The 16,651-nt window shown below is 46.1% G+C and overlaps 1 protein-coding gene across 1 annotated transcript in view; it reads right to left on the bottom strand.

Annotated features, from left to right (window-relative positions):
* The window catches only part of LOC106805150 (major vault protein-like), a gene marked incomplete in the record, with an annotated part of 31,709 nt that overhangs the window by 7,422 nt on the left and 7,636 nt on the right, over window positions 1–16,651 (bottom strand). Inside the window, 4 exon segments of the mRNA XM_014806643.1 lie at window positions 7,957–8,129; window positions 8,745–8,807; window positions 9,358–9,519; window positions 11,498–11,623. Of these exon segments, the coding sequence (XP_014662129.1) occupies window positions 7,957–8,129; window positions 8,745–8,807; window positions 9,358–9,519; window positions 11,498–11,623 (524 nt within the window).

Genomic DNA, 16,651 nt, shown 5'->3' on the forward strand with positions numbered 1-16,651 from the left:
TATAAGTGCCCGCCCACATCGGTGCACTGACAATCGATGGCTGAGCCACCAAATGCTAGCCACTACTCGCGAATCGGCGTACTCTCTTTCGAAACCAAACAGAACTCTTGAATCAGAATGAACAAAGGGCACTTCCTGCGTAACAGAAGGGGCGGCTTGTCAGCAATATGCTAGTATTGTCATATAATGGGAATAGTTTTTTGTGGATACATAATAGCTGGTCTGTTCAACATACACGTTCTAATACCGACAATCCCCCCATACATGTTGTTCTCCCCGCCCCCGTCCGGGAGAACCTGCTACCTACTCAAAGAAATAATGATATAATAAGTTTTGCAGAGTTAAACTTTAAGAGAAGTAAATGAATTTGCAGTTGCTAATTTGTTGTTTGTAGTTTTTATGTTGATAGGAACCCAATTTGCTCATATATTACCATTGTATAGTATGCTAACTAAATGCTAACCCAAGCAGCGTTCCTTTTCAAGCCGAGTGGACAGAAAATCCGGCGAAACTTTAATCTCAGAAATAAAAAACCCCGTAAACTCCAGACATTGGAAAGATAGTAGTAATATCTTACCAGTTACAATCACCAGATATTAATTATCTGATACATATCCTTATGTGACACTTTCGTGTGTGTTCAATTCTTTCTGTGAATCCCTCATTTACAAATTTCCTCACGTGACACAGTTCTTTCTTGGTACGACATCCCCATGTAATGCATTTCTTTTTATTCTACACATTTATTTATCTGTGAAGCCCTAACCATTCCTTCCACTTCTGGAAAGCATAACGGCCCGTTTACAGACAAGAGCCATGCAGGGGCATAGACCACAATTCTTTTCACGTTCCTTTAATTACTTCGAGGCAGATTCGGTTCGTCGTCCACTTTGTTTCTTTGCGGATGGCATAGGCAGAGACGATCATTGCCGTCGCGTGCGGCGCACGCACGCACTACGCACCGCAGACTTGGAACAAGTTGATTGGCGTGATTCCATCAGTCTGATCAATGTCGACTGTATTCCCGAAAGCATACTGCAGAAGCTTCTGCCTGCAAGCGCATTGATGAACGTAGTGTCGTTGATCTGTGCACTGGATGTCCCCTTCTCCGACACAATTAATCAATATTTGATACTCAGCTTTTTAATCGCGTTAGTCATGTTATTTGTTATGCTGTCATAATTCGTGTGTAGAGTAGTAATCAAGTGAGATGATGTGAAACGGCTTGCCATCATACGTGAGAAGAACTTGCATTTTATTTTAAATAAATGAGTGTAACTTAGTGCAATTCACCACGAGCAATGGTGTGTACCGCCTGGCAGTTTTAAATAGCTCTAAGCGACAGAGTAATAAGATACTTATGACAAACCTGCATCTGCCGTCCGGCGTATTAGCAAAATCGCGCGGATTTTTTATTGCCCTAATGGCTTTCACCATGTTTGCAAAACTCCTCCACTTTAATGTTGCTATGAATGCACTCTTCCTCAACCTCAAGAGCGTTCGGTGCTCACGTAACATAACTGAACTCCATCTTTCTGGCGTTCTGTAACGCTGCAGGTCCGATGCTACAGGTGCATTGTTAAACACGCAGAAAAAAAACACGAGTGTTTCCTGGTACCACGCAGAGTGTACCATTTATACCTTGCCGAACCAGTTACGTTCGGCACAATTATTTTGCCAAGTAGAAAATGACAAGCTGGCTATTAAACTGATATATACCACCCGATACATTATTACATTAACGCCAAGGCATTAAGGGACATCGCGTAGGTGTAGCACTAGTGAGTTTACTTACGGCCTCTTTGATGTGGCTTTTCAGCTCAGTCTCGCCTGAATGTACTGCACTTCCCCTTCCAGATCTTCTCAGCTTCTGCACGACCTCCTGCCCCTGCCTCAAGCCTTCTGCCTGGCCGCTGCCTCTCAAGTTGCTGCCACCTGAGTGCCTCATTGAGAGGTAAAATGTACAGGGATGTCAGCACCCACATTACCGCCAGCAATTATTGGACGCAGGATTTCATGAGATTACACCATACAGGAGTAACAGACTGACAACCCTCGAGACTCACTATAGATATGATTACACTGCACACTTACTCGTGTGTCACACAGTGTATCTTTTCTCTTTTGGATCCCTTGTTCGAATCCACGAGGAATCAGCAGATATTGAGCAATTTGTTTGGGTTTATCAGAGTGACAAGTCTGTACAGATGGGTACAGTTCAGGAAAACGTAGGAGGGAATACAAGGCAGGTGAGCGTCCACTCTAGTAGTTCCAGCAGGTTTCGCCCTCGACTTCTCTTGCCTCTGCTTGTTCGTCCATGGTCTTCTGGTCTCTCGGCGCTTGCCTTTGCTTGCTGCTCTTAGACGCTGTGCCTCATGCGCCTTGACCAATGAGGTCAACCCTCTTCGATTATCACGATTCTCTCGTTATACTCTAATAATCAACATGGCGAGTCATGGCTGAATTAACATATCCTTAAATCCTCTCATATAAAGTAATGGAGAAAACAAAACAAACTTGAGCCAAATGTGTAAGATACTAACAAAGAACAATCAGAGAGCAGCTAATACAAACGAGTGATTAAACAAAAATGAAAGAGAATACGAATGAATTAGTAGAATGGAACAGAGGAAGGAGGAGAGCGAATGAGCAAAATTATGATGTGGAACAGATGCAAAACCAACGAAGAGCGAATATAATGGTCGGAATGAATGTATGGTAGAAGAAAGTGAGGCAGATGGACAGCGTGCCAAGTCAGCGAGGTGAGCACGAGTGTTGTCAGCTCCCTGACCTGGCTGCTGCCTCCTTGCGAGCATGTTGGTGATTTCTATCGCTAGCGCTGCACAGACTTCATCGAGTGAATCGGTGTGCGCTGGTTCGACGGGCTCCACAGATGGATGTCTACGCTTTATTGAACAGGGAGTTTTCCTGCCCTCAAAACACACGCGTGCTTGCGCACATTCATTCAGATCCATGTCGCGAATACGCCTACGCAGATGATCTTCGCCGAGATTCTGCCAAGAGATGGCCGCACGTAGAGCAAAGTTTAATGCAGATGACACGTTGCACGTTCACGTTAAACGGAAAAATTACTATATTATGCAGTAAAATGACGTTTGACATTTTAGATTTAGAGTAGAATTGTCATTACAAAATTTGAATTCCAACAGAAGAACTTAAGAAGATAAAGAAGGAATGCGAATGAAGAAGTATAGTAGCTAAGGACAGTGGCCTCACGATTCACATGCACACAAATCCAGCGGTGGCACAACGACTGTAAGAATACTAAGCCAAAACAGGTGTTAACAAGCTCATCCATACACGCAGCAGCCGTTGACCGCCACGAAATGTCACTCAACGTTTATGCGTGATATTACGACCATGCTGATGGGCGATCGCTGTTTCATACACACACTCGTCTCTCACCTTGTGAGTCGTAAAGACGGAATGCTGGCGGCGGAACGCGCGAGATGGCGTGAAGCGATCGCTTTGCAGGGCATCCGCCGAAAAATCTTGGCGACATCTGAACAGCCGGCTGCTTTTGGCTGGTCATTCCTTCCTCGGAAGTCAAAATGCCTGCGGGGCAAGAATGGGTGAAGGCAATGAATGGTAAGGTGGCAGTTCGCATCGCCTCATCAGACTGACCAGGCACTACATTAATTTTTATCAATTTAAACTATTAACTATGAAATAATAATCCTTGTTTTTATAATTATTAAAAACAAGAATCTACTAATCACTACCAATCCTCTCAATTGAACTGACGTCAGCTTGCTATCAAGCATCGAATGCAGTCTAAAAGATTACGCATTAGGAGTTACATGCAGAGTTAATCGAAAACGACTAAACCACAGATCTATGTCTCGCATAATAGACCTATGCTGTCGTCATCAAAATGCAGACAATTAGTTCTTCACTATTAGCGAATTGATCGCACACGTGCAGTGACCGCAAACCTGAAAACTGGTTTGCAACACATAAATGAAACATGATTTGGACTAGTAAAATCGTACCAAGTTGGTGAGGGCAATGCAACTGGCAGGCCGTGCTGAAATACGCACGTCATACGGTAACAATGGTCGAAAGTAAAGAAAAAGTCAAGGGATACCTAGCAGCAAACAGAGCGGCCTTGATCCCAATGGGTGTTCTTCGGGTTACCGCCAGACGACTCAGCTTGTAAATTGCTCATCCGGCTGACAGCTAATAATACGTCAGCCGCAAAGATCACTCCTAAGGAAGAAGTGTAAGGAGTAGTTATAATCAATGTAAAAGTAATCAGCGATTTAGCCTATGGAAAAGGAGAACACTCTAGATTAACTAGAACGTGAAAACTAAGCTATTCAATTATGGAGATAGAATATTATTAAACTAGAAATGGTAGTTGTAGCAAACCACATGTATCCCCGCAATCTAGTATTGAAGAAATATCCTGCTGGTTTTAGTACGCGACACACTTCTCCCGCAAGATTCGTGTAAGTATCCAAGTTTTGGCTCCGAGAATTCATTTAGGGCCCGAGTTATAGAGCGGAAGGAATAGTCAAGTCAAGGTCATAATAAAGGCCGCAGTGACCTGGTTTTGGTACGCAACACACCTTCTCCCAAGATGTCTGATATACAGTTCGACTCTTTATCAGGCACGTCAGGGACAATCCGATATGGGATTTTGGCCGGATATGAGAGTTTATGCTCAACACAGCATTTCTATGCAGTTCAGTAGGATTCATTGCATGTGATAATGTATTTATCGTTGCTATGATTGATTATTTGTAAAAAACTCTGTGTTTTATGGTTTTTATGGTTTATGAAATTTATGTAAATAAATGAAAGTAAAACAGAATTTTACCACTTGCGTTTATGTTTGTTTCTTTTGTGCTGAGATCTAGGCTGTAACGATCGATAACACTTGCGGGGTTGTATGCTAGGCTTAGGGCTGTTACATAGTGCGCGGCAGCGCGCCTTTGATTGGAGTACGGGGCTCGATCGATCGCGAGCGTGTAGCGAGGTAGCGTGTTTTCATTAACGTCCGCTAGTAAAAGTTGTTCGTTAACGGACGAAAGTTGTCCGGAGGCATAGCGGACACACACGCACACACCACGCACGCACACACACATTTTTGTTCATTCATATAGGTATACAATGTATATATCTTTTATTCCTTTGGTATAGTTTTTTTTACAGCATCACAAGTGAGCTAGTATTCGGTGAAATATCGTATTAATATGGCCGTAGTATTTAATCATGTACATGTTAATGCGGGGTTGCTCTTACGGTAAGTGTGTTTGTTTTGTGTATGTGATAGCTGTGTGCTCTTACGATAATCAATGTGTACATCGCGCAAGTTTTGAGCGAACTTTGAGCGAGATTTTCAGGTGGAAATTAATGAAACAAGTGCCGCATAGCGACAGCGCTCATCTAACGTCTACTGCGGTGACTCTGTGGTGGAGTGGTGGGATTCTCAGTAAACCCTGTTAGTCCCAAATGTGTTCACATACACGCCGAAATAGTGGAATGCACAGAGATGGTATCAGGACCTTCTCAAAGAATGTTCGTTGGGATCGTTATGAAAGTTTGCACGAGATGGCGCGTACGTTTAAGTGTCTTCAGATTAAAGATGGAAGTCCATCATTCGTAGTAGCAACAACTATTTGCAAGACAGAATAGGTAAGCACTCATCCATTTACCTACGCAAGCCTACAGGCTGCAAATAGAGAGCTGCCACCTGCAACAATTACGCAGGCAAAAACTGCCCCAACACATGCACTCATTGCACTGGCAGCAGCCACTGGCAGTGGCATACGTTACATCAGGAGTAGATAATAGGGAATTCCCTATTATCAGGAGTAGATAAAGGGATGGAGTGTGACTTCAATAAACAAGGGAATTCGTCATTTACTAGCCTTATAATACCTACGATTTATACGCGTAACTCATCCAACTTGAGCTCAAATCGGACACAGTTCATTCGGACAATCGTACCAGATTCGTTTCCTCGTTAGACACCCGCAATCCGGAGATACAGACTAAAACATACGACCGATTCTCCAATCTTTGTCCATTAATCAACCGTAGCAATCGCCTATACTTCAAACAAACAAGAAGCGGCAGCTACTAACCACACTGCACGGGCTTGCGCTCACGGCCGAGGCGCTGTTGGCTAGCAGGGTGATTAGGATCAACGCAAACACTGGCGAGATAACCTTTGACCGGTAGACAGCCTACAATGTTTGCCGTGTATGTCATACCGGCATGCCGGCACGCACGCACGCCAATCCGCTATCCAGCGCAGCTCCCTGCGAGCCACAGCGCCTCGCCGTGAGCGCAAAGCCCCGTGACAGTTGTGGTTAGTAGCTTGCCTTTTGTTTGAAGTATAGGCGATTGCTACGGTTGATTAATGCGGACAAAGATTGGAGATCGTGTCGTATGTTTTAGTCTGTATCTGCCGATTGCGGGTGTCTCGAGGAAACGATCTGGTACGATGATGGTCGAATGTACTGTGTCCGATTTGAGTCAAGTTGATGAGTTAGCGTAGTAAATCGTAGGTATTATAAGGCTAGTAATAGACGAATTTTCCCTTGTTTATTGAAGTCACACTCCTTCCCTTTATCTACTCCTGCTATTATCTATTACTCCTGGTTACATGTAACATACTGACACTACAGAATGCCATATAAATTATACGATTTAAGGAGCATAAACCTTCTTTAACCAAATTTAGCTTTTGAAATTTCACTGTGACATTGTAGCCTCATACATCCAGGCATGTATAGATTCTACTAGCAAACCCGGCAGTCAAATTCTTTCTAACAGACAGTCAACAAATCCATGTTTAACCCTCCTCTTGAGGTAGGGGGAGGGAGGTAGGGGGAGGGGTGGAGAGGGTGGGGGAGGGGGTGGGGGAGGGGAAGGGGAGGGTGGGGGGAGGGGATTCTACTAGCAAAAGCAGTTCAGTCCTTTGTTGACAGTGAACAAATCCATGTTTAACCCTCCTCTTGAGGGTCAAAAGGTTATCCGACACTTACTCTTCGCATGTCAGCAGAAGGGACATTTCATGGTCCTTTCAATAAAGCCATAAAAATGCTAGGTCACCGCTGAAACAAAAAAGTTTTTCAATCGCTCCGTCAGACCATGTCCTCAGAAAATGTCTAAAACTGCCCTGTGCCCATTGACCTTTGACCTGTGACCTCAATTTCGGCAACAGTGATGGCTTTTTCCTACCATGATGCTATACACCGACGTATCACGAGCCTAGGTCGAAGCCATTTAGATTTGTGCCGCATTCTGCATTTCCTCCCTATACCTTTAGTTAAGGAGTGAATGTTCCCCCTTCTTTTACACCTCTTGACCTTTGACCTTTGACCCCCAGCTTCGACATCCCAACTCGTTTTGACGATCCCCCAACGACCGAATATCGTGGGGAGCGGAGGGTCGAGCGGTTAAAGATTTGTGCCCAACTGTTGACGGACGACCGACCGGACGGACGACCGGACGCACGGACGGACGATCAAGCGATTCTACAAGCTGCATCTGACTATGTCAGATGAGCTAAAAACAGAGAACATACACTGCGAGATCGCGGCCAGTTAATAGAGATTTCCGGATAACAGATGGCCGGATAAAGGAGGTCGGACTGTACCAAGTTTGGTCGCTCTAGGTCAATTAAGGATCAAGTTATAGAGCGGAAGGGAAAGTGTCTGTGGTGGTGGCGGCCGTGGCGAGAGGCGGCTGGACAGACATGAAACCATAGTATCCCCGCCGACATCTTCGCGAGGGATACAATAATCAGTTAGACTCTAAGTAATTACATCATAATTAAGGATACAACAGACATTTACACTGCACACACAGTGGGAACCAAAGTTCCCTGATATTAAAAAAACATATCAGGTTGCAGTAGACATACGCTTGCCCACCATCATTAGAAATATTACATGAACGTTTGTAACATTGTTTCCTAACCTAGCCTTCTTTGCCTTGTAATCATATATCTGCACAGCAGCATTGTGTGGCACGCGAAACGTCACCACACGTGTCTTGTCTCTCTTTTTCTGCTGGAAAGTCTCACTGCGGTTGCTGCGATCAGCTAACGGGTCCTTCGCCTGACCCAGCAGTTCTTCAACTGCTGGTGTCATCTGACACAAATATATACGAAATTTTGAATCGCATTGGATGTGATGCATTGTCATTATCAATGAAAATTACTTTATTCTAATTTCATTTTTAATTACATGTATCCTCATGAAACTATAAGTGAACCTTATTTGAATACAGGAGTTACACAGAGAAAAATGCACATGGTGTTTTACAATCCTTTACTGGGATTGCTCAATTAGTTGGAAAAAAATAGTATAACATCGTATAATATAGTATAAAACATAGTAGACTAATCATTTTACCTAACTTGATCAACAGGGGTCCACTGTTTTCACATCAATAAATATTAGTAATGATTATTATACCGTATATGATCGCGTAATAACCGCCGGCGCCTATAAGCCGCACCTCAATTTGAATCGGGTAACCAAGTATTGCGCCTAGTATATTTCCCCTCACGGTATGGCGCACTTATAAACCGCAGAGCAGATACAGGGTTGAAATCTGAGGCCAAATTTGCGGTTATTACGCGAGTATATACGGGACTAGTTCACATTACACTAATTTGAATTTTAAAAAACATAACAGACTCACAGCTAATATTGAAGATGTCATTGTTTGTCAAATGCACATTTCTCGATGACTCTACTCACCGTTTTCTGCCAGAGTTCCTCGTCCTGGGTAAGCATGTAAGTTTCACCCACAATCGCTCTAACCTACAGAGAAAATAAAACAATAATGACGATTATTGCACGTGGTCTGGTGTGAGACACACTGGCAAATCACACATTATGATAGTATTGTAAATCTCATCCATCTTCCTGCATCCGACGATCTAAGTAGTAGCTGAATAATGCAGATGTAGTAAATGTATATGACACTGATTCTATGAACCTATGAACGAAAATTATCAGTGAGAAGTTTCAACAGAATCATTCACAATCTCCAAGTACCTAGGACTGGTTTAAACTAAGCATTTCTGTGAACTAGAGTCACTACCTTACACTCTGTTACTATATATCGATATACCGAATCCCAATTCTAATGTACTACCTAACCGTCTGTTAAATTACGAAACCTTTTGATTGCGATGTGAGAGTAATAGCTACTGAATTTTCACAACAAAGACCTCTAAGGTAAAATCATGACAGTCATACTCGATACCAATCATACAGGCTTCATCGCACTTACGAAATCCATCAATGGATAACTTCCACAATTAATCCATGCTATTAAATAAAACCAGCACATGAAGAGTGACATTACCTTTCCGGTCTTCATATCTCTGACATAAATTCCCTCATTATCATCCAAGGGAATTGCAGTTCTCTGAGAAATAACTTCCACCTGCACTGGAGGCACATACTCTATAGGACCACGAATCATCCACTTGTCTCCTGGGCAGCGTTGACACCCATCTTTATCTGCCTACAGGCCAAGGGCAGATACATCATATTTAATTTGTATAAATTGAACTCGGCACATAGAAACATTGTTTTGTGAAATGATTACGCATCGTTAGCGTGATACTTTGGGGATTAGGCTAGAAAATCACACTCGAGTATCACAAATTAACTAGAAATGGCAGTTGATGCCAACCACATGTATCCCCCGCGATCTAGTATGAATGAAATATCTCCTGTTTGGTAAGCGACACACCTTCTCCCCAAAATGTGTGAGTATACCAAGTTTGATCGCGCTAGGTCAATTAGGGGCCTAGTTATAGAGCGGAAGAGAAATACGATCAAGATCAAGGTCAAGGTCAAATAAAAGTCGCAGTAACCTGGTTTTGGAATGCGACACACCTTCTCCCCAAGATGTGTATGTATACAAAGTTTGGTCACGCTAGGTAAATTAGGGGTCGAGTTATACAGTGGTGTAGCTAGGATTTAACGTGCAACCAACCCTTGATGCAGGATAGCTTTGTAGCTCGGCCAGTACTAAGTGTTATTTCGTAGTATAAACCCAGGACACAATCTCTCTCTCTCTCTCTCTCTATCTCTCTCTCTCTCTCTCTCTCTCTCTATCTCTCTCTCTTCCCTCTCTTCTCTCCTCTCGCTCTCTCTCTCCGTCTCTCCGTCTCTCCCTCTCTCTCCCTCTCTCTCCCTCTCTCTCCATCTCTCTCTCTCTCGCTCTCTCGCTCTCTCTCTCCGTCTCTCTGTCTCTCCCTCTCTCTCCCTCTCTCTCCCTCTCTCTCCATCTCTCCGTCTCTCTCTCTCTCTCTCTCTCTCTCTCTCTCTCTCTCTCTCTCCCCTCTGTCGTAACTGCAAGCGTACTACAGTTTTTGTACGTGCATTATATGCTAGTACACTGTTACAAACGTGCAACGCGCAGAGAGGCACTGCATGATGACATAGCCTGATAACCCGCTGTAGGAATCACACACTGTCAATACTGGTGGCAAATAACTGTAGGATTAGCCTGGCAGGAATAAGTAAAAAAATTTAGTGTTGTCAAACGGTTGTAATTTCGTAATCAATCATCGGTTGGACCCAAGTAACCGATGATCGGTTACAATTGGTTACTCGGGGTGTTGAATGCCTGTGTGTGCGTAATGTCGTGTGCATGTACGTGTGTGCATGTATGTGCTTGTTTAGCCAGCGTATAAAATCCCTAGTGTGTCCTAGGCTTTAGCCCCTCAACAGGAAGTAACTGCGGCGAATGTCGGGTGATTCCCGAACTAAAATAGTGATGATATCTCTGATTCTCATCAAGTTTTCTTGTTCAAGTTTGACATTTATTTCAAATTTTTTTTTTTTCTTCGATGAAATCGATTATGGATTTTGATAACCAAGCGCTTGGTTCGAGCCACTGTTCAACCGATGATCGAGTATAATCGATGATCGTGACATCACTAGGCGCTTGGTTCGAGCCACTGTTCAACCGATGATCGAGTATAATCGATGATCGTGACATCACTAGGAATAACCACCTGAATATATACGCAATACACAAAAGTAACACAAGTTCAGTCATGCAAACATATTGCCAACTAAAAAACTATGATAGTAACACCTATTTTGACTTGTATGAATAGTGTGCCACCCAGTATTTACACGATGCGAAACTCTTTATACCACGATAGCAGAATACCCATATTGCTCTTAGTTCATATGAACACAGCTGGGCGAGACAGAGCCACTGAATGTACGTCATGCACGTCATCGTGACGTCACCGCTCACTAGCCAAGCATTTTCATTGAGGTGTTTTGCAGACTTACTTTTCTGCGATTTGTTCTTTACTGATACTGTTTAGACTTAATCAACTTATTACTCTAGGTACCAACTCGATTATTGTATGTGAACAATTAATTTTAGTTACTTTAGCTAAAAAGCTCGACACTAATCCTTTAATAAGGTATAGAGGGACGTATGTATCTGTATGCTCCTCAGCGAGCGCACTTACCGTGGTCATATCTACAAATGCTTCACTCGCATGGAGGATGAGCCCCTCCTGTTCACTGAGAATGTACACGCTTTGTATGCCATTCTCCATCTGTTCCCCGGGCTGCATGAAGAACGACTTATCGCCCTGCGAAATCAAACCCACTCATGAGGTTATCTGTGGCACCAAGGCAACACTGCCCAGCCTACACCACTGAGCATTACATGTAATCAGGAGCGTATAATGACAAAGGAGTAAGACAGCGATTTGGTACTGATTTCACTACATTTTTGTCGTACGAGTTCGATGTGAATAAAAATACAAATGTATACTAACATGAGCTTCTTTTGTTCACTGGTCCTTATTCTATCTTCCGGTAGTATTACAAACCGCGTAGCTTCCTTCGTTTTGACATAATTCGTACTTTTCTGAGACATGGTTTTCAACTTAGTTACCGTATTCTGGCGAGGCCACACTCTAAATTTGCACACACAGCTCTTCAATGAGCCACGGCAGAAATCGCGTCAGGCAGCGCCAGCGGCAACTGTATGCGGGCTAGAGATAATGGTTGCTATGCAATTAAAGCAAAACACATGTGCGAAAAGCTACAATCGGCTGGAGTGTCAGTTTACTCATAACCATTCATACACATCATTCCTCTGCGGGTGAAGTAGTTCAGATATTTTACCAGCGCAGCGTTTATTTAAAAAAAAACTGCGGGATTAAACCATAAAAACAAGGCATTCTAACTATAGTTTAAATGTAAAATAGTTTAAATTTTTAAACCCAGCATGGGTGCAACGTAACTTAATTTCTAGGCGAATTTTCTGCACTCGACTAGGCTACGGCCGAAAAGCCCTACCGTGGCTCATTGAAGAGCTGTGTGTGCAAATTTAGAGTGTGGCCTCGCCAGAATACGGTAACTAAGGTGAAAATTATGTCTTAGAAAAGTACAAATTATGTCAAAACGAAGGAAGCTACGTGGTTTGTAATACTACCGGAAGATAGAATAAGGACCAGTGAACAAAAGAAGCTCATGTTTGTATACATTTGTATTTTTATTCACATCGAACTCGTACGACAGAGGACGACTACTGATCCCTGCGCTCAGTCCCGGAATCGCGCCGACCGAATCATTTTATTGTCGTAAACGACTGAGACCCGGATCGCGCGTCAGGTCTTGTTACCTCCCCGAATAGAGTCACGCGAGCTTCTCATACCAGCTCTTCCCTACGCTCCACCAGGCCCACCCACACTTCTCCGTTTCTCCCGCTGAGACCGAGAGTCCTTTTTGAGACTCCACCGAAGACCTGATCTTCATCTCCTAGTACCAAAATCCGAACGCAAGCCACGTCACCGTGATTCACCGCCCTCCTTCGTCCAAACTGGATGAGTCGCCTGCGTCTGCGGGACGAGCTCCACCAGGCTTAGTCTCCTGGTCGACCCTCCCCGAACCCACCGACCTTCTCAGGAGATCGTGCCTCTCCTTCACCCACACCAGCTTGCTCTCCCGTCCTTCTTCGTCCCACCAGGCTTCTACCCGAGACCTCCGTCCGAAGAGAGACGGAGCACATGAGAGAGGGCTCACCAGCTTCTCCCGCTTCGATCCCGACGATAATCGAACGGTCCCTCCGCAGTCCACGCAGCTCGCGCCTTCTCCACTTCGATACCTCCGATTGATGCAGGTGCGCACCAGCTTCTGCCTCCATATACCAAATCCTACATGCTCGTCTCACCGGAAGACCTCCTTCAGACCCAGCGACTTCTCTCTTCCTGCGCCCCTGACCCTGCAGCTTTACTCCACCAGCGTTATCCCTTCGACTCCGTACGGAGTTAGGATGACAACAGGCGCTATCTCCTCCTTCTATGACGAGCCCCAGAGACTGCTAGACGTCGCACTTTGCAGGAGAAATGACCCGCCCGAGAAGGAGGAGACTGATCGATCCCGCAGCCGTAGAGGCCTCTACTTCCGAGAGAGAGAGACGATACCACCTTAAGAATATTTCTCCGGCTTCTTCCCCCCGCATCCGTCCTATGCTACCACCAGGCTTCATCCCTTCTCCCCCTCCGAGGAGTGCACGGAGTATCACCAGCCTCCCTTCTCTCGCCGTACCTCCGCTATCGGCCCAACCAGCTTACGTACCGCCTCTTTCCCAGCCAGCCTTGCATCCGCGCGCTGGACGACTCCCATGTATGCTCCACAGAACGCACTGAATCTCCCTTTCCCCTGGCAGAGATCCTCGATCGTCGGACGAGGCTCACCGGCTACTGCCCGACCGGAACAGATGGCCTCGCGATGGATCGAGGATGCACCGCACCTGAGATCGACTTAGCGACACTTGGATCCCTCCGTGACCCTCTTCTCCACTGTATGGCTCCTTCCTCCACGCAGCTTCTCCGCGTGCCTTCTTCGAGAGAGAGAGACGACGGTCTACCAGCTTGCAGTACCCCCGATCCCTTCGACGAACCACCTCTCTCCTTCTCCCCCTCCTCCTTCTCCGCACCACCTTCTCCCCTTCCTTCTCCACCACCTCTCTTCTCGGCACCGGCATCCTCCGTACCCACCAGGGCTTCTCCGCCCTCCTCCTTCTGGAGATCCAACACCTTCGTCCTTCTCCCCTTTCTCCTTGCTACCACCAGCTTCTCGCACCTCCTCTCTCATCGCAGCCACCTTCTTCCTTCTCCGCCTCCCTCTATCCTGCCGGCGGCGCCGCTGGCGAGGGTATATGCATATGATCTTATCCAGTACAGTGCGACGCGCAGACAGCGCGGCGAAAAAAAGAAAAGCAGCAGGCCCCGGCCACCGGCGGTCCCGGCGCGCCGCCGTGGGCACAGCGCGGGCCGCGGGCCCGACGGCGGGCCCACGAGTTCTTACAGTATCATGTATTATATAATTATATACATAGCATAGTCAACCACAGAACCCTGATAGCAAGCACGCTACAAGACTCCATCCTTCGCCTTCTTCTCCTTCGATTCTCCTAATCCTCTAGCCTAGCTCACTGACACCCCTCCGTCTGTTTCTTCTTCTTTCTTCTTTTTTTCACTTTCTTCTTCTTCCTCATCCTGTCCCAACCTTGTACTCCCTTCCTATTTCTTTCCCTCATCAACCCCTTTCCTTTCTTTCACTCTTCTCAACCCTCTCCCTCCTCTTCTTTTCATCACTTCTGCTTCTTGAACCATTCGTATCTAGCGAGGAGTCCACATTATGTACCTGGCCACTCTCGAATAGGCCATTATTCCCAGGCAGCGTTTTCTCACCTGCTGTCACCATCTCTAAAGTCAATTGATAGCTCGCCGATCTCAGCGCATTTTCATTAAGCGATGTACTACTGTCCAGTGGAGACACAGGCTAGTCGGAAATCAAGCATCAGTTCAGTTATCACGCAGTAGTACACAACACCACTATCATCACACATCTTGTTTAGCCATTATTTTTCAAATATCAAAGACTGAGAGCAACTCGAAAAAGTACCCTCGTTATAGACCAAGCTGACTGTCTCTATTAGGCCTGAACGAAATTTGCAACTCGTTGCCTTTGATAGACAGGTGTTCATTTATTAGGATGTAACTGGCTGATACAGATTCTTACACGGCCCAGTTACATGCGTCATAGATGTTACGCACGCAAGGTTGTACCTCGCTTCAGGACCTCTCCAGGATAGGTGGGAAGGGTTCCTGTGCGAGTTGACTCAAGTCAAGCATGCTCGCAGCTTCACGTGCTAGAAGGAACTTGTGCCTGCGTGGTTGTACGCAGCACGGGTTTCTCCGATGACGCCAGTAATGCTTTTTCGGGATCGTAACGTCAACGCTCTGGACAAGCACCACGGCTGTGACTCGAACGAACTGGAGGACGCACCGGCGCTTAGCAACGACCATTGATGCCGGGTTTCACAAAGGGCAGAGAGGAAAAATGCTGTGGCGTTGTCCTCCTCCGTTTGTTGGGTTGCTCTCCTTGTCGTGGTTGCCTCTCCCTTGTCGGTGATTGCTCCTCCCCTTGCCGTGGTGCCTCCTCCTCTTTGCCCGTGGTTGCTCCCTCCCCTCTGTCATGGATTCGCCTCCTTCCCTTGGTTGGGCTTGGCCTCCTGCTTGTTCGTGGCGTTGCCGTCCTCCCTTGCTCGTGTTGCTCCGTCCCTTGCTGTGGTGCTCCTCCCTTGTTGGGGTTTGCCTCCTCCCTGTGGTTCGGTGGTTGGCTCCTCCCTTGTAGTGGGGCTGCCTGCCTCCTTGCCGGTGGTTGCCTCCTCCTTGCTTGTGTTGCTCCTCTTGTCCGTGGTTGCCTCTCCTTGTCGCTGGTTGCTCCCTCCTTGTCATGGTTTGGTCCTCACTTGCGTGGGTTGCCTTCTCGCCTTCGTCGTGGTTGCCTTCTCCTTGTCGTGCGTTGCCTCCTCCCTTGTCATGGTTGGCTCCTCACTTTCGTCAGTGGTTGCCCCTTCTCACTTGTCGTGCGTTGCCTGCCTCCTTTCGTGGTTGCCTCTCCTTGTCGTGGTTGCCTCCTCCCTTGCGTGGTTGCTCTCCTTATCGTGGGTTGCTCCTCATTGCGTTGCGTTGCAGGGGTGGTATGCTTACTTGGGGGGCCTGGGCGAAAATTTTCGTGTGCCCCAGGTGCCCCCCAGCTAGAATAATATATGCTTGATAAACAAGACCAATATGTATAGTGATTATATTAACAAAATAGCGGTCTTGCGCGTCTAGAAGCAGTATATAACAAAGAAGTTAGATATTGTGCCCCCCCACGAACAATGTAAGGACTACCACTTGTGCCCCCCGCACCCCCCAGCGCTGAAAAATTGTAGCGTACGACTGGTTGTGCTTCCTCACTTGTCGTGCGCTTGCCTGCCTCCTTTGTCGTGCGTTGCCTGCTCACTTGTCTGGTTGCCTCCTACGTTGTCAGATGAGTTGCATCACTTCTGCTTGTCGTGGTTGCTCATCATTGTCGATGTGTTGCACCTGCTTCTTGTCCGTGGTTGCCTCATTACTTTTACTGTGGTTGCCATTCCTCCCTTGTGTGGCTTGCTATCCTACTTGTCCAGTGGTTTGCTGCTCGACTTGTGTCGTTGGGTTGCTTCTCCCCTATGTCGTGGTTGACTCTCTCCTCCTTGTCGTGGTTGCCGTCTTCGCTTGTATTGGTTGCATATCTTGTACTGTTGGCCTCGCTCGTTGTAGTGGTTGCCCCTG

Source organism: Priapulus caudatus, unplaced genomic scaffold (genome assembly GCF_000485595.1).
Source record: "Priapulus caudatus unplaced genomic scaffold, Priapulus_caudatus-5.0.1 Scaffold102, whole genome shotgun sequence".
NCBI classification, from domain to species: domain Eukaryota; kingdom Metazoa; phylum Priapulida; class Priapulimorpha; order Priapulimorphida; family Priapulidae; genus Priapulus; species Priapulus caudatus.